We start from the raw sequence: 19,822 nt of genomic DNA on the forward strand, positions 1-19,822 counted from the left end.
GGTTAATGAAAAGGGAGAAGTATGATGGCAATATACAACTGATTCATTTTTATTTTTATAATTTTTCCTTTTTTTCTTAATGGATATATAGGTTATTTCAGCACCCTATGGAAATTATTAATTCAAAATTGTAATTGATTGGTAATAATATAGATAAAGCCAGTCTTTAAAGGTTCAATTTATTAAATTGAGGAAAGAAATTTTCCATGTAGTAAAAGTTCTTACTTTAAGACTAATATTCTGCTAATGTGCTTGCATAATTCATGCCACTTGAATTAAACCAGTAATAAAAATGCAACGATAATTTACTTTTAATTACAACAAAAAACTCTGAAGGGAGTTTAGAATATTCAGTCCAAGCTGACTATATTGATGTATACTTTTTTAATATTAAAACAGAACATTAAACATCTCAGCTCCTGTGTGTGTATATTTATTTCATTCAAATGTTTTGAAGTAAGCAGAAGTCATTTTAACATTTGTTAGCATGTACTAAGACTTTAATTAACTTCAATCGCACACAAACCTTTTTTTTTTAATTTTTTATAAGGAAGTTAACTCTTCAGTATGATGAAAGGTTTGCCATTTGGCAGTTTAATTTTCTACCTCTCTTCTTAATACTACTGCTAGATGGACAGCTTCCTTTATTTAAACCGTGTCCTTATCAGTTCTCTACAGGACCTGACACACTTAGCTAGTAACCCTGCAATCCCATCTCTCACATTTGTTAGAACTCTATTTCCTTACGCATCAATGAACACAGTATATTTTCAAGTATGTCCAGATAGTAGGGACTATGTAAAAGATAAACCAGAAGGAAATTTCTATCAACCTGAAAGCAACTTTAAAACACAGTGAACTCCAGAGCATTCTTTTCAAACATATTACATTTCCTCTTTCATTTTCACAATGTGATCATCAATTTTTGGCTAGAACTGAAATATGTGTGTGTACACATATCTACATATATATTTATTTATATACAAAATCAATATAATAGTCTTCAAAATTTGCTTTATACCCGTCTCTAATGAAGAAATATTAGACTGTGTATATCAAAAGTATGTTTAGACGAAACGAAGACAACAAAGGTTATTTTAAACCCTAAACTCAAAAGTCTCTCTATACTTGAGTGTCTTATGGTTGTTTCCCTCTCTATTTTTTTGTCCCCCTATGTTCATCATTTTTGTTTCTTAAGTTGCACATATGGGTGAAATCATATGGTATTTGTCTTTCTCTGACTTATTTCACTTGGCATAATGCATTCTAGCTTGATGAGGTCCCAGTAGTTCACTTTTGCTTTTGCATCCAGTCTGCATTTATATTTTGTCTTCTGGACCCTAGTGTGACCTGATTCATGCATTGTGCTTACATATTATTAGCTGAATTTTAGTTTGATTTAAAAAAAACTGATATGCAATCTTATAATTATATATCCTTTGGATTGCAACTAAGAATTCAAACTTTAAATGTAAGGCAGAATTGTTAAAGGGCACCATTTTATAATATACACTGTTGCTTAAATGGGCCTTTGTTCTCTGAAGAGCTAAGATCATACTCAGATTTCTTGCTTAAAGCCATAAAGAAAATCCAATGAAAAGTTTTAAAAAGAAGAAATTTTGAAACACTTTAAACACCGAATTAAGAATTTTGGAAACTGATATGAACCACATATTAGATATACAATTATTTCTAACACCAGTGTAAATTTTCATTTCCTTTTCATTCTTGAGCTATGACAATGTGTGAAAAAAAATTGACCTAATGGTGCCTTTTAAGTAAAGCTTATTTTGATACTGTAATAGACATTGTTTTTATCACTGTATCTTAATCCTTCAGACTTCTAAACATGTACAATTTTGTAAACACAAAGACCTTATTGATTTTCTTTATCCTATCTTACATATTGTTAGTATTAACCTTTTTATTATTATATATTTTTCCTTTAAAAATATCGATATTCCCTTTGAGCTATTACCATCACTGCAGTCACCCTGGGTACCCAAGGCACTGTCCCTAGTAACCAGAAAAAAAAAAACAAAACACACACACACAAAACTGTAAATATTGCCTTAGTTCTTACTGAATCTCTACCATGCTCCTGGTCTCATTTCTTCTTATTCTAATTTGTTACAGTAGGAGAAAAGAGGGGTAGACAGGGAGGGTGTCTCCCACGTCTTACTATGTACAAATTTTACTACCTGAAATTCCTTAAGGGATAATTTCTCATTCTTTGAATCAAAGATTATTAAACCCTATAATCATTGAAGTTTATCTTAGTCAAAAGTCTATTTCAAGCTATGTTATCCTTTCATTCTTTTCCTTAATATCTAAGCTAATGAAATAAATTAAGCACATAGCGTTCTTTCAAACCTTACAGAATTTCCAGATCTCATGGAAATTTTTATCTGTTTAAATCATTTTAAAGCGATCTTATGTACCTGTATTGAATACTTTATTTCTACAGCTAATAGTTAGCTATCAGTTCTTGACATAATGGATCCTCCTTAATTTCTCCAAAGCCTCTCAAACCTCAATTTAAGAAAACATTACCAAATGACTGCCCGATATCTTTACTGCTTATTCATTTTTTCCCTCTTCGATGAGGCATTTATTTTTATCCTCCTATCAAGAAAACTCTCAGAGACCAGCTAGCACACTACGTAAGTGGACACATAGACAGGTACCTTCTATTATTCCCTTCCTGTCATTTGCTCACTTGATCTCTTCTATTATTACATTTTGTTATATATCTATATAGATAGATAGGTAGATAGATAGATATAACAAAAGACAAAGTATTTTATGTTATGCCTAAAATTCTCCCAATATCAGCTTGTAAATCATTTGCTTATCTAACATTTCTATAAACTAACAATTAGAAATTTATGAACTACCAGTGAGTATGGATGTTGGAGAAAAAACCAAAGTGACAGTGGCACGTGAAAGGCCACTTTGTATCCTGTCTGTCCTCTATAAAGCAGAGCAAAATCTGGGTCATTACATTCAGCAGGGAGCTTTGAAACACCTTCCAACTTTGTGCTGCATGATGATGAGTGTCTTTTGACCTAGTTTTGAACAAGAGAAATGCAAGGTTGCCAGGCCATAGAGGCTGTAAGGATTGGATTTATGCTTTTCTGTTGCTAGAAAGATCCCTAAAATGGAAGCTTCATGATTCTTCTCTTTCAAGGAAACACTAATGTGGTTATGTTTGCCATCTCTTGGCTGAGAGGCCAAAGGTCCTTTCTGCTACTATTTCAGGCTATAAGCAGATTGAAAACAATTAAGATGGTCTTAATGGCCCTTCAAGCTTGACGAGGATATAAACAGGCTACTTTCTAAACATTAGGCCTTTGGTCTCCCTTTCCTTAGAAAATTTACTCCAGAAAACTTGCAATTATAAATTCTTTCTCTATCCCTTTGAGATGTTAATAATTTGAAAAGCCTTTTTGCCAGTTTACAAGCCAGGAATCTTGCTCTCAAGAATCCGGAAGCATTCTGTTTGAAATGCCAACTTCAAGGATGATAGCATCCTTATTTCTCAGTTCTTTGTGGGAGAGTAGAAGTGTACTTTGAGTGAGTGCCTTGCTCTAAGTTTTAAAATTACATCATATCGCAAAGGAAAAGTTTACTTTTACATCTGCAACCACAGATGGCCTGTGTTCTCTCTCATCCTAGCATTTAAAAATCTTCTCTCCTTCCCCTTAAATACTGAATTCTGCCTCTCTTCCCTATTGCAACAGCCTTGTTGACTCCTTTAACTTTGCCCAGTGTAATATTTACTTTGGCAAAATAGAATTTAAAAATAACTGAGGCTGGGAAATATCCATGTCTGTCCATCACATTGCTACTTTGAGATACAGCACCCAGAGCAGAAGCATTTTTCTTTTTCAAAAAGGCTTCATTTACTGATTGTTATATTAGCAAACTCCTCTGGATGAGAAGCCAAATCCTCCAGGAACACAGATTCCCAACAGTTTTATAGACTTTTCGTTCTAGTGGCCGATCTACCAAGTCATCTTACTTTCCCTGTAACGCGAAATACTACAAAATCACAGCTCCTTACACTGGGGTCCTCTGATTTGATAATCAGGTCCTAGCCTACCTTTTTTTGTCTTATTAAATACCAGGATTGAGAGTTCAGGCAAAATGAACCACCTGCCATTTCTAAAAAAAAAAAAAATATTACATCAATTCATTCTATCTGCCTTTGCTTCTATACCAAGATTTTATTATAATGTCTCCCCTTACCACACTAATTTTGGAAATTATTAAAATGTTTTAAATGAATATGAGCCCTGATAATGCCTGGAGAGGCAGGTTTTATGTCTTCAACTCTCTTTTAATGTATCACCTTATACCGTATTCATTCCCTCATTTAACTTCTCTACTTGGACTGTGAGCTTCTGTAAGACAAAGGCATGGCTGATTCATTGGTTTATTCTCCAGAGATACAGCTGATACTTGCACCTTTGAAACATTCATCAAATGTTTGCTAATTGGCAAACTTATCTGAATGTGGTAAACATAACATGGTGCAAAGGCCATTAGGAAACATCAACATAGTAGATCAGGAAGAAAATGCTTCAAAAATTAGTCACTTTCATAACTCTAAATATCTTCATTGTCCCTTTCAACTACACTTGTCAAATCCACATTAAATGTTCTGTGAAGATTTTAATGTTAAAATAATATATTACAAAGAGAAAAGAGTTCTTTCAACCCATACTTTCCAAAAGGAAAACAAATGAGAATCTATTTCCTTGACTAATGCTCTAAGTATGGATACCAACAAATTTTTATTTGAGAATTAATAACCTCTCCCCAGCTCTTTCCATTGACTATTTTTATTAACTTATTAAATCCTTTGTGGAAGGGAATAGGATATATGTATACGTATATACATTTTTGATTTCACGACAAATGAACAAGTAGTCTGATTTTTCTGTTAGATAATCTTTCAACTGAAAAAAATAAAAAAATACAAACTAAGCACATTTTTAAGCTTTAAATCCTATACCAAAATTCTAAAACTCACAAGACAGCAACATAAAGCTATAATTCTTTTTACTGTACCTGTATATGCAAACTGGACAAGGTCCCAGAGGGCATTGGGGTCTATGCCTTCCATCTTGATCTCCTCTTGCTTGGCTTCACAAACATCACTTGTAAACATGGCAGCAAAATAGTCGGAGACTGAGCTCAGGACAAGCCTGAAAGAGTCATAGGATCTAATTTAGGTCACAAATGTAAAGCAGCAAAATGCTAAGTACTAATAAGAATGCAGTACAGACTCTATTCATCTACCTATATAACATCTATGTATCTCTGTATCATCAATCTATTTACTGCCTTACAGATTGTACTTTTCAAAACTAAATTAGGATCTTCTGTTCCACCTTTGGTCACAGAACATTCTCCTACATTTTCGTCCATCATTTTAAACCATTTTTTTTCTTTCTCACATTTAGTTCTTTGACCCTTTTAGATAGGAATCCAATTTTATTTCTGTCTACATACTCACCTACTTTTTACCATGCTATCTACTAAAGACTTTGATTTGCCCTTACCGAATTAATGGTGCCATCTATATTAAAAATTTGAGTCCTGAATGTGTAGTTATCTGTGTCAGAGATTTCTATTGTTTTTTGCTTATTTGCCTGTTCTTGTGGTAATATAGTATTCTTTTTAATACTATGATTCTAAATATGCCTTTATAACCAAATGAGGAAAATCCTCTGTCTTTATTTTTATTTAACTATTAGTGAAGTTTTATTCTTCATGTAAAGTTTAATGAAATTTTGTTAAGCTTTTCAAATCAGTTAAATGGAATTTTAATTAAAAATGCACTGGGGGCACCTGGGTGGCTTAGTTGGTTGAGTGACCTACTTGATTTCAACTCAGGTCATGATCTCGTGGTTTTGTGGGTTTGGGCCCAACGTCAGGCTCTGTCCTGGCAGCTCAGAGCCTGTTTGGGATTTCCTTTCTCCCTCTCTCTGCCCCTCCCCCATTCATGCTGTCTCTCTCTCAAAATAAATAAATAAACTTAAAAAAATGCACTGAATTTCTGATTTTATTTATGGAGATCACTGGCATATTTATAATTTAAAGTTATCCAACACAAAAGTATAAAATATCTTTCCATGTAGTCAGGATATCTTGTCTGCTTTCTATTCAGATTTTAAAATTTGCCCTAAAATTGTCTTGTATATTCTTGGTTGCTTTCTTCATACTTTATAGTTTTGTTAGCCTTATGTGTCATAACTTAAGACAAATTCTATTATTTGTTGTTTTTTGTTGGTTTAAAATCCATTAGTTGAAATTGTCATAAATCCATCTTTTATCTGGCACATTTACTGAATTATCTTACTAGTTCTTTTGACTCTGCCACTTTTTTTTTCTAGGTAGATGATTATAACACCTGTAAATAATCTCATTTTGACCCATTCTTGTTTATTTTCTATAACACTTTTTCTTTTGCTTTTCTTAAAACGTCCTCCAGGACCTCAGGTGCTCCAGTGCTGTGTTGAACATACACTCTGCCAGGGGAGAAAATTTGTGTATTTCTCTATCCTAAAAGGAACACATCTAAAGATTCTCCTTTTAGTGAGATAGTTGCTGAATATATTGGTATATAATTTTTATCACGTCAGAAAGACCCCTTTAATTTCTAGCTTTGCTAGCCACTTTTGTAATTTATATGGGTGTTAAAATTCATAAAGCTCCTTTTATCTTACTCACAATTATTTTTAGGGTTTTTTATTTATAGTCACAAGAAAAATTAACCTATAAAATTTTATTTTGTGGTATTTTCTTATCTGATTTTTGAATTAATATTATATAACCTCATAAAATGAGGTGGCATCTTCAAGTCTTTTAAATTTTATATAATGATTTATAGAAGAAAGCAATTAATTTTTGTTTTAAGATGTTCTAGAACTTACCCTAAAAATTTCTTGGTTTGACTATTTTGAGAAATGGTGACATGATCTCATTTCAATTATTTAATAAGCGGCATGGCTTATTTTTGTGCTCTATTTCTTCAACATCAACTTTTGCATTGAACATTTTTAAAAATTTACCCATCTTATCTAGATTCTCAGATTAATAATGTATATTAACATGTAAAAAATTATGCTTGGCTTTAGGATGCCTGGGTGGCTCAGTTAGTTAAGCTCTTGGTTTAGGCTCAGGTCATGATCTCAGGATCAAGCCCCACATGACTGCTGCTAGTGCAGAGCCTGATTGGGATTCTTCTTCCTTCCTTCTCTCTCTGCTCCTTCCCCTCTCACTTTCTCTCCCTCTCTCAAAATAAATAAATGAACTTTAAAAAGTAATATTAAAAGTTAAAAAAGTATATATTTTAATGTATTTGTTCATTTGGGTTAATCTTTTTGATGCCTTTTTAAAAAATTTCATTCATTAATGTTTTAATTGCATCTTTTTCTTGTGTATATATGTATGTATTTTTTTAAAAGTGCTTTTTCTTGAGTAGGTATCAGAATTTATTTTTTCTGTAAAGAGTCAGATATCAAGTATTTTAGGCATTGGGATACACACACACACACACACACACACATATATATACACACACATATATATATATACACACATATATATATATGTGCATATATATATTTCCCTTTTCAAAAATGTTCATTTCATTAAAATACAAGAATGAATTTTAGCTCATGATCCATTCAAAAGAATCTGTACACCAGATTTGGCCCCTGAACAGAAGTTGGCTGACTCAGTCTAGAGATTGAAATTTTGATTTTTAACTAATAATAGTATCATCAAATACAATGATACTACTTTATGAATATTGTAAAAGCCTTACAACAGCATAATTCTACTTACCCAATCCTGGGCAATCAAAAATAAAGAAATTTATTTATTTATTTATTTATTTATTTATTTATTTAATTTATTTATTCATGCGTTTATTTATTTATTTATATTTTGAGAGAGAGAGACAGAGAGAGAGAGAGCTCCTGCACACACACACACATACACACACACACACACACACACGCACGTGAGCAGGGTGAGGGGCAGAGAAAGAGGGAGAGAGGGAATTAAGCAGGCTCCATGCCAAGAGCAGAGCCTGACTTGGGGCTCCATCTCACACCCAGAGATCATGACCTGAACAGAAATTGATTCCAATGCTTTACCAATTGAGTCACTCAGTCACACCAAGAATTTTTTAAAAGAAGAATGTATATGCGAAGGTAAATAAAAAAATATTTTATATTTATCCCTTTCTTCATCTTTTCTGGGCTCTATTCATTTCCGAAGAAGTAGACTTCCATCTGGTATCAATACCCTTTAACTGGAAGAACTTTCTTTAGTATTTATTGTACTGCAGGTCCGATAATAATAAATTCTATCAGTTTTCATTGATCAAAAAAGGTCTTCATTTTGGTGTATTGAAAATATCTTGGGGAACCTGGATTGCTCAGTCAGTTAAGAGTCCGACCCTTGGTTTCAGCCACGTCATGATCTCATTTTCATGGGATAGAACCTTGCACTGAGCTCTGTGCTGGGAGTGTGGAGCCTGCTTTGGGATTCTCTGTCTCCCCCTCTCTCTCTGCCCTTCTTCCACTCGTTCTTTCTCATTCTCTCAAAGTAAATAAATAAACTTAAAAAAAAGAATATCATACAAAAGTTTTTTCATTTGATATAGAATTCTAGCATTTGGGGCTAGAAAAATAATAATCTGTTATGATACAAGGTCTAATGTTTACAATAGAAAATAAGCTTTCATTCTTATAATTGTTTTCCTGATGTACTATGTCCTTTAAATTTCCTGATGTACTATGTCCCATGATTCAAGCCCCACATCACTCTCTGCACTGGCAGTGTGTGGAGCCTGCTTGAGATTCTCTCTCTCTGCCCCTCCCCAACTCACATGCCCTCTCTCAAAATTTTCTGGTGATTTATTTGCATTTTAATGGGAGTGAATATTTTTCACATGCTGTAAAATCCAAAGTAGAAATATAAATTTAAAAAAATATTGAGCACAAATTTTGACAAAATATTCTATTTCCAAAGAAATATAAAGCTGTAAAAAAATGCATTGTGCTTAAGAGGTATGATTTTCACAGTTGTTTAAATTAGAAATGTTGAAACTTCTTTTTGTTTCAAATATATTAGGGGAAATTACTACATTCTTGAAGATCATCAGAGAAAGTTTACTCCTTGATGGAAAAGGAGATGAAAATACGGAAATGCAGAAGAGTAAAATAAATCCTATGATGCTGGATTGAAATTGGATATATCATTGTAAATTTATAGTTCTTAATAAAAAAATAGAAATACTGTGTGCATATGTGTGTACAGGTGTATGTAAATTAAGAGATGAGTGTGTACATGTGTATCCTTGGGTAAAAAACTGACCACAGACAGTGCTGAACCAGGGAAAGCACAAGGGGATTCTGGAACATCATTCTTTTTTTTTTTCAGAAAGTGAGGAAATGCTTACAAAGTGATGTGGGATATGTCAAAAGAACCAAAGGTGGTGCTTACATCTGTAAGCTCAACAACAGTACACTTTGGATGCACTTTTCTTTCTAAGAACGTTGTCAGGGAAAAGAGAGGAAGAAACGTCAATACAGGGCATTGTGATCTTAACATTTTCATTTTTTAAATCAGGAGAAAGTTTTAAAATTATTTATTTTTTAATTTGATGTGTTCATATCTTATTTCTATGTAAGTGAAAGGCATGGTGAAAGCTAACTTTAACAATGAAAGATATTCCTTCTTTTAAGTGAAAACAGTCATTTAATATATACTTTATGCATTTAAAGACTACTTTATGGGATCCATGATTTTAACTATCCTATTAATATTAATGCCTAGGGTAGAAACATGTTCAAAATATTTAAAGTTATCAATTTGTTATAAATTTAATTGATCCATTAGTAACTAAACATGTCTTTTCTTTATATTCTAAAAGTCTGAAAAAATGGTAAAGACACAGATATCTTCAAATATTTATCTCATGCCAATTATATACATCAGTGTCAAATCAAAGGAACTTAACAGTCTATACTATGAAAATAACCTGCCATAAACCAGAGATATGTATATCTTTCCTAGAGCACAAGAATATTAATATAAAGTTAACTGGTTTAATCTTACACATAGAAAGCCTTTATTTATAACAGGGTCACATCCATATAGAGGAAAATAGGTGACCTGTGGAATTCGATCTTAATTACATGAAATCTTCTCAATCAACTATAATGTACAAAATATGTTACATCTTTAATTCAGTAAGAGAAGTGCAAACAAGTTTATACTGCATTTAGATTTAGTGACACATGAGATGTGAATTAGATTTTGGAAGAGGGATTTAATGCATAACAGAAAATAATATATTTATACATACATACATAACTTCTATTAATGCAAGGGAAGCAAGAGTAGAAAATACATAAACGTGAATGCATGCAGCCATTCTCGAAAATCTTTCATTGAGGTCATCACAAATTTATTTCCTTCCAAATCTATTACTTGTCTAGCCCTACTCAATTTATTGGTGGTGTTTAACATTGTTGACCTCCCCCTCTTCTTTAAATCCCCTTTTTAGCTAAGGCAGTACAGACTTTCTTATCTCAGCTTACTTCTGATTCTTTGACTTCTTCCTCTTCTTCCTTCTTGACCCTCTCATTGCCCTAGGTGTTTTTTATTTTCCTCAGAATTTTCTCTAAATTTTTGACTTAACCCTGACTGTTAAGTGAGTCATCCTCTTCAGAATCATCCTCTAGCATAGCCTTTATTATTACTGTTATGGTGGTTTTAAATCTTGCCTTGCATCTCAAATGCCTAGAGAAACTGCTCACCAGATATCACAGTATTTCAGATGCTCTAAACCAAACTCAGAGTATTCCCTGTGAGATTTCTGTATTCATTTTTATTTCTCTGTTACTGATTGGCATACCACCAATATATTGAACTTTCAGAGTATATATTACAAAGTCATTATTTACGTCTCCTCTTTTATTGCCTATATCAAATATGACACAAAATCCATATTCTCTTTTGTATTGGACTTTGAGGTTGCTCTACCCAGACCCCCTTTATCTGTCACAACTATGCCCTCCAGTGCCAGTGATATTATCATCTAACTGCTATCCCATCTCTAGAATCACACTTGGTGGAACAGGAGCTGCCCCCCTGGGATTTTATGTGTTCAGTTCTTCCTACCTCATCCCCTGACCCTCACAACCCCTCCCTCAACCTGTGGGTGGGCCCGATGGCAATAAATAATAGAAGCAGAGTGTAAAATGTTGTCTTTTTCCTCAAAGTGTGACAAACTCTGCAGCAAGTCATGTGCCAGAGCTTCTTGGGAATTAAAGATAAAACAAGGCTTCAGCTGAGACTACATCTTTGATTTGCTCCTTCCTCTGCCCTATCCTTTTCCCTTTCTTCTGAGGATGCTCTTTAAATAAACCTGCCTACCTGAATTCCAGTCTCCAGCTCTACTTCCAGGACACATATCTCCACATATCTCCAAAATATTTCTCATATCTCCAAAATATTTCTCAGTTCATCTCTTTCTCTATATTTATACAGTACTCATTTCATGCCTGGATTAACTTCAACAGCTTCCTAGATCATTAACTAGTTTTGGCTGTCCCCATTTTCTGTGTTTTCTAAAGTGGTCCCATTTTTAGAACTATCTTTGTAAATTATGATAGTTGTTAATATATTGTTTCTACAGAACTACCTGGGTTTGAATTCTACTTCTACGTCTTGTTAAATGCATAACTTGGATGAATGCCTTAATTTCTCCATTTCTCCATTTTCTATTCTGTAAGAATAGGTGGGGGAAATAAAGATTTCTTTCCATTTCAGGACAAAATGGGTTAGTATATTCAAAGTACTTCCAACATGGCCTTGCACATAAGCAGCACAGTGAATGTTAACTAGCATTAGGCCTATTATTATTATTATTGACTTAATTATGTTATACTGCTCTTCAGGAACCTACATGAGCTCCTAATTATGTACATCATTTGAATTTAAATTTCTCTCCTGGTTTTCAAAATCTGTCATAATCATTTTTGCCCCATTTTACAGCTTAATTCCCCAGTATTTCCAATACAAATGGTTCTACTTCACTAAGCCAGTATCTCACAATTTCCACAAATTCTTTACTTCTCTATTTTTTTTTCATGCAACGAAAGATGCTTCATGTACTGCAGAATATCAGTAGTACACATAAAGAGGACATTAAAATGATACCTAAATGATGGGTAAAAAAAGTAAGACAAAAGTTTTTCAGCTTCTCTTATCTCTCCCTCTCCCAGTTTTATTGAGATATTATTGACATATAACATGGGTTTGTAGTATAGATTATGATTATTTGATACATATATATATGCATATATATATATACATATATATGCATATATATATACATATATATATATATATATATATATATATATATATATAAATATATAGTAAAGGGATTACCACAATATATTTATAGTTGTTGCATTTTGTGGTGAATTGACTCCTTTATTATTATGTATGGTCATCTTTCTTTCTTGCCACCATTATGCTTTAAAGACTATGCTGTCTGATAAAAGGATAGCTATACTTGCTCTCTTTTTGTTTCCATTTTCTCAGAATATCTTTTTCCATTCCTTCATTTTTGAGACTATGTGTGACCTTGAAGCTGAAGTGAGTCTCTTGTAGGCAGCATATAGTTAGGTGTTATTTTTTAATCCATTCATTCACTCTATACCTTTTGATTTCACAATTTAATCCTATTTTATTTAGAATATTTATTGATAAGAATTTACAATGCCATCTAGTTATTTTCTGGCTGTTTTGCATTCCTTTGTTGCTTTCTTCCTCTTTTGCTATCTTTCTTTGTGAATTAGTAATTTCTCTTAATGTCATGCTTTGATTCCCTTTTTTTCTTTTGTGTATTTACTTTAAGTTTTTGTGCTGCAGTTACCAAGAGGCTTACATAAAACAGCCTATAAATGGAACAGTCTATTTTAAGGTGATAACAACTTAACTTCAATCACATACAAAAATTACTTTTTTACTCCCTCCATATTTTGTTTTGATTTCACAATTTACCTCTTTATGTACTCTGTACTTTACACACTTTATATACTGTGTAATCATTAATTAATGATTACAGTAATAAGTACTTTTAACACCTTTGTCTTCTTTTTTTGTCTTCTAATCACTTTATTAGCATTAAGTGATAAACATCATGACATTACAGTTTTAGATTATTCTGAATTTGACTATAGCTTTAGCTTTACTAGTATGTATTATACTTTCAAGTTTTCATGTTTCTAATTAGAATCCTTTCATTTCAACTTGAAGAACTCCTTTCAGCATTTCTTGAAAGGCAAGTCTAGTAGTGATGTACTTTCTCAGCTCATGATCCCTTGTGGCCTTGCATTGTTGTCTATGCATTCAAGGAAGGTGGTGTGTCTCTTCCAATCTTCACAGACTGGCTTGGGCAGGCAAAAACCTTCACCAGTCTGCCTATACAGAGATCCTGGGTTGGCCATCTGGTGGTATCTGTTTACAGGCTTCATTCTGAAGTCCTTGAGTGGGCATGTCTAGTTTCTGGGTGAGCAGGTGAGTGGGCCTGACATTGGGTATGCAAGGGTCTAGCCTAGTGCTTGAGTATCCAGGGGTAGGCCTGGAGCTTGGGATCACTGCAGTGGGCCTGGCATTTGAGTCTACAGTGACTGGCTTGGGACCTGGACCTGCAGGGGCAGACATGGGTCCTGGGTCTACATGATCCAATCAGGTACCAGGGACATTGGTTTGGGTCTGGCATCTGGCTCCATAGACCTGATTTGATCGTAGTATGGTTTGGGAGCCTGGTTTCATGGGAGCCAAACTGGAGGCTTAGGGACATTGTATCCGGCTTGGTACTAGAGTGAGCATGGAGATTGGGGCCTACGGAGTCAACTATAACCTGGGAGTTTGGGAGCCAGCCTGAAGGTTCTTTCTGCTGGGGCAGGTCTGGTGTTGAGACAAGTAGAGAGCCTGAATCCATGGGAGCCAGCTTTGAGTTGAGGTTCTCAGGGTCCGGCATGACACTGGGGTGGGCCAGAGATCATAGGTACACAGGAGCTGGCTTGGTGCTATGGTGGCACAATAGCCTAGACCTGTGGTAGTCAAACTGGCTGGGCGCAGCCAGGGACCTGGGTTTATGAGAACATGCCTGCAGCCTGGGTTCCAGGTGACTGATTGGGGGTGTGGGGCTACCAGGAGCCTGAGCCATGGTAGCAGGCCATGGCTGGGATGTGCTGGGAGCCCGTGTCCACAGGAGTCCTCTGGAAGCCTGGCACTATGGGCCCTGCCTGGGGCTGTGGGAGTTACCTGGGGCCACTGAATCCAATAGGCACAGGGATTTTTTTTTTTCTGAAGTTGATTCAGAGCTTTATTAACTATCAAGCTGATTGAGAGATTTAGATGGATGTTGGATTTAATAAAATAGGAGAAATGAGTTATTCCTGTCAGCACAGATAAACTATATAAACAAACTTTCCATCAGTACAGAGACACTACTACTTGCCTACTTCTGAGTATTAATATTTGTTACTTATGAAAGTAATTTCTTTTTACTGTATTTAATATTTTAAGTGTTTCTTTTTTTAATTTTTTTAACATTTATTTATTTTCAAGGCAGAGAGAGAGAGAGAGAGTGAGCAGGGGAGGGACAAAGAGAGAGAGGGAGACACAGAATCCAAAGCAGGCTTCAGGGTCTGAGCTGTCAGTGCAGAGCCCGACGTGGGGCTTGAACCCACCAACCATGAGACCATGACCTGAGCCGAAGTTGGACGCACAACCGACTGAGCCACCCAGGAGCCCCATGTTTTAAGTGCTTCTAATACATCATTTCAATTGCCGCTTTGAGTTTCAACTATTTTCATGATAGTAGTGTTCAGTAAAGAACACACATATAAATATGAATATATATTCATAATATTCATATATATATATATATTCTTAAAATAATTAAATATATTCTCAAACATTAAAAAAAATGAAAACATAATATGGTGCTAAACGAAATGCCCAGGGTTTTGGTCTACAGAGCAGGATTCTTTCTGTCTGTCACATATTATCATTTAATTTTTTATTTAAGTCTTTATTTGATCATGAATTATTACACACTCATTCTAAAGTGTTCAAAGAATATCTATGTTTATACATTAAAACAATAGCTAGTCCCTTCTTTATCCTGACTACTCGTATTCTCCAGGTATAAGCTTTATTGGCAGTATGTTGAATATCTTTCCACACTGTTTCTATGTACATAAAATTATATCTAATATTATTTCCAACTTGGAGGATTTTAGCTATTTAAGATTTTCTCACTTATTTCTGTCAAATGCATTTACCCTTAATAATTGCTAGAGGGGGAAAAGACTTTCACAAGCTAAATTATATTTCATTATATACCTGTATATTGTAACAGAGTAGGCCCTGAAAACCCCTTAAATCTCTTACCATTGAAAATTCGACTATCCAATTATTAGTATTGATCTGTCGGTCTAATTTTCAGTATCTGACCTCTCTGATTATAGGAAGACTACATAGCAAAAAATTCTATATAATTAGTACTTAGGGATTTATGTTCAGTTTTTTGGTTCATTTGTTGTTAATCAATTATTCTGGGCCATTTTATGAGAAGTTTATATTTATTTTAGAATTCCTCTGAAAACTTAAAGCACAGATGAATTCAGAATTGTGATTATTTTCCATGACAAAAAATGTATTAATGTGTCATCTTGAGTGTAATTAACTTTTCAGAGCTAACTTACTTAAATATATGCCTAGTGGGGCACTTGAGTGGCTCAGTCAGTTGAGCATCTGACCCTCGATTGCAGCTCAGGTCATTACCTCATGGTTCATGAGATTGACCACTGCATCAGGCTCTGTGCTGATAGCATGGAGCCTGTTTGGCATTCTCTCTCTGCGTGTCGCTCTGACCCTCCTCCACTTGCACACACATGTGCACTCTCTCTCTCAAAATAAATGAATAAATTTTCAAAATAAATACATAAAAATATGCTGAGCAATAAACTAACATACCTATATAAACATGGCATTTCATAATACATTCATAGTTGTGACTTATATCAGGTTAAAAACATATATACAATATAACCAATACAAAAACAAAGGGTTTTATGGAGAGCTCTTTAATGGCCATAATCTGTTAATTTAAATAGGGATTAATATGAAAGTTTTGAATGATGAGATAATAAAATGAAATTAAATATATATGACTTTATGAATGGATATTTAGTGAGTACTTATCACACTAAATTTCAATGTCTTTCCTAAAGGAGCAGTAGACCTTACTGAAAGTTATTTCTTTTTTCATTATTTGAAATTATTATAATAGTCCCTTGTTCCAGTGCTAATGATCATATCATCATATATATTTTGCCTAAAGGCAATATTCATCTGTACTAATCAAAATATAACAAAATAACTTCAAAATCCATTCCTTCGTTACTATTTCTAAGATGATTATTTGTTTAAAGCAAAGAGCTAATCACTCATTCATTAGTATCATTTCACTGTGCAAAAGTATAAATAAAGAGGGGCATTGTATCTGCAATTACTAAAAACAGCACTTGCCTTTTTTCAGGTGCCTTATAAATATTTCCCCACATATTTGTTAATGTATGTTTAACTTAGAATCATAACTATGCAAATTACTTGTAAAATAACAGTACTAAAATTTTAAGCCATGGTGTAAAGAAAATATAAATTCTTATTTGCATCAATTTAGGATATAGACTTAGATTAAATTTTTTCTTGTCACATTTAAGGGAAATATAGATGACCAACAATAATATACTTGTTTTAATATCTGCTAACTATATAAAATATTTTAAATGTTCAGAGTAATATGTATAAAAATAATACATTACTCAAATGTTTTAGAATATCTGAAATTAGAAACAATATTATTTCTGGGACATTTGGGTGGCTCAGTTGGTTAAGTGTCCAACTTCAGCTCAAGTCATGATCTCACAGTTTGTGAGTTTGAGCCCCGTGTTGGACTCTGTGCTGATGGCTCAGAGCCTGGTGCCTGCTTCAGCTTCTGTGTGTGTGTCTCTCTCTGCCCCTCCCCTGCTTGCACTCTGTCTCTCTCTGTCTCAAACATAAATACACAGAAGGGCTGCTTGGGTGGCTCAGTCAGTTAAGCATCCAACTTCAGCTCGGGTCATGATCTCACAGTTTGTGAGTTCTAGCCCAGCGTCGGGCTCTGTGCTGACAGCTCAGAGCCTGGAGCCTGCTTTGGATTCTGTGTCTCTCTCTCTCTGCCAAACCCTGCTCACACTCTTTCTGTCTCTCTCTCTCAAAAATAAACATTAAAACAAATTAAAAAATAAATAAAGATTAAAACAACTTAAAAAAGAAATGACATTATTTCTTAATCATCTGGATTATCATAAAATAACGCATAATTAAATCATTTATAAAATAATATTAACAATCTAGATTTAAAAAGTAACAAAGAGGGGCTCCTGGGTGGTTCAGTCAGTTGAACATCTGACTTGATTTCCACTCAGGTCATGATTTCATGGTTAGTGAGTTTGAGACCCTCATCAGGCTCTTTGCTGTCAGCACTGCGACTGCTTTGGACCTTCTATTCCCCTCTTTCTCTGATCCTCCTCCACTCATGCTCTCTCTGTGAAAAATAAATATTTATAAAAAAAGTAACAAAGAAAAGAATGTAAAATATAATTAATATGGGAGGATTGCTCAGTATATTGGTTACAAATGCTTCAAATGAGAAATCTTAAATTACTACAAATAAAAGTCTTAAAATATGACTGTAAATCATGTGAAACATTGCTCTTTTTAAAAACATTAAAGACCATTTGTTGTGCTGATATACTTTTGAGTTGATTGAATCTCTCTCTCTACACGCACACACACACACACACACACACATATATATGTGTGTGTGTGTGTGTGTGTATGTGTGTATATATACGTAATTATTTAACCAATTTGTAAGTTAAATGAAGTAAACTTAGTTACATTCTCAAAGAAGAATATCTCTTAAATTGAAGTTTTTATCCAGATGTTAGTTCCGGATAATTAGCATATTTGCCACACATATTACAATATCGAATATCTCAATAATAATGACTATTTGTTAATTGTTTTTTTGCCAATAATAATGCAATTTCATAGAAATATTTGAAAATGCATGTGAATATTATACAATTAGAATTGTCTCTATAGTTAGATGATCGATTGAAAACTACAGTAGTTATTCAATGTTAAATGTTCCCTCCTATGCATTTCTAAGTGTATCAAATTCAATGTTCACATTATAATATTGCTATCATAGTAGAAATATACCCTCATTCTTCAGGAATGGTTTTGATTGTCAGCACTTAGATGTATATATATTTCTAGGTAGTAAAATTTAAGTTAAAAAATATAGAAAATAGGAATACATTAAAAATATTTTTTATATGTTGATAACATCTTCTTTCTACTAATCAATTAGTGTTAATAATTAAACAACATATATCAAGGTAATCTAAGATTATTTGCCTATATATTCAAGTATTTAAAATAATAAAATAATAAGAATCCAAACTAAATTTAATTCTTTTCTCAATTAAAATTTCACATTAAAAAATTGAAAAAGTACAAAATTGACCTCAAATTTAATGAATTTTCATAAGTAACTGATAGGTAATTAATATGGCACAAAGTAATTGGATGTTTAGTTCATGTAACTTGAAATTATTAATAATAAATATATAAGGAATGTTTAAAAATATATTAGCTTTCAAATATATTGGACATTAAGAATAATATTAGTATGTCATACATTAAAAAATAATAATAAATGTAAAATAAAGATGTCATCATGAAGTATTTTGAATTTCCTAGTTGAAACAAATAATGTATACCCAATATAACCTGATTTGCTTTTATTTTTTATTTCTATTTATTTATATTTTTAAAGTAGGATTCATGCACAGCTTGGAGCCCAACACAGGGCTTGAATTCATGACCCTGAGAACAAGACCAGAGCTGAGACCTAGAGTCAGTTGCTTAACCAACTGAGCAACTGAGGCACCCTAACGCCTGACCTGATTTCCTTTTAGTTTTGTCAGAAAAGTACATTTCATTTCAGACTTTAGGTACATTCTCCTATGTTAAAACGGATCTCCACTTAGTGTGATTATGTGAAACATAAAATGGAGTATTTATCAACCTTAGTTAGAAGAAGTTTTCTTTTTGAAGTATTTATATTTGCTTTATTTATTATAAAATGTTTACTCTAATGGCATTATAAATCTCCCCCAAAATAAATAAAAAGTAAAAGAAAAATAACTTAAGCTCTCTTAAAAATATGGATCCTCAACTATTATAAATAGGTTTAGCTATGATCATTTGACAGAGATTAGTAGGATACATTTATATTATGATTTATAATTCTACAAATTTATCTCTACCCTTCATCTTTTTTTTTTGCATTTGAATCATAGCACTATGAAAGATGACATGTGTTAATAGATGGAATATCAAATTATTCTTGATGTTCTTACTGGAAAATCTAACTTTCATTCACAGTAGGCTTTGACCATCTAATATGAGCCTGACAACATTTAAGAGCATAACAGCCACGTTATGGATAAACACATGAAAACACACAAACACAATACAGTAATCCTTAGTTTGCAAGCATAATTCATTCTGGAAACATGCTTGTAATCCAAAACACTCATATATCAAAGTGAATTTCAAGAACAATTGGCTCGATCATGTGAAGTAT

The 19,822-nt window shown here is 33.3% G+C and overlaps 1 protein-coding gene across 3 annotated transcripts in view; it reads right to left on the reverse strand.

Moving 5' to 3' along the window:
- The window catches only part of KLHL1 (kelch like family member 1), a 354,119-nt gene that overhangs the window by 214,989 nt on the left and 119,308 nt on the right, over positions 1 to 19,822 (reverse strand). For all 3 annotated transcript variants that reach the window (XM_027064981.2, XM_027064980.2, XM_053216359.1), the window contains exon 3: positions 5,077 to 5,213. In XM_027064981.2, the coding sequence (XP_026920782.1) occupies positions 5,077 to 5,213 (137 nt within the window). The remainder of the gene's footprint in view (positions 1 to 5,076; positions 5,214 to 19,822) is intronic.

This window comes from Acinonyx jubatus, chromosome A1 (genome assembly GCF_027475565.1).
Source record: "Acinonyx jubatus isolate Ajub_Pintada_27869175 chromosome A1, VMU_Ajub_asm_v1.0, whole genome shotgun sequence".
In the NCBI taxonomy this organism is placed as follows: Eukaryota; Metazoa; Chordata; class Mammalia; order Carnivora; family Felidae; genus Acinonyx; species Acinonyx jubatus.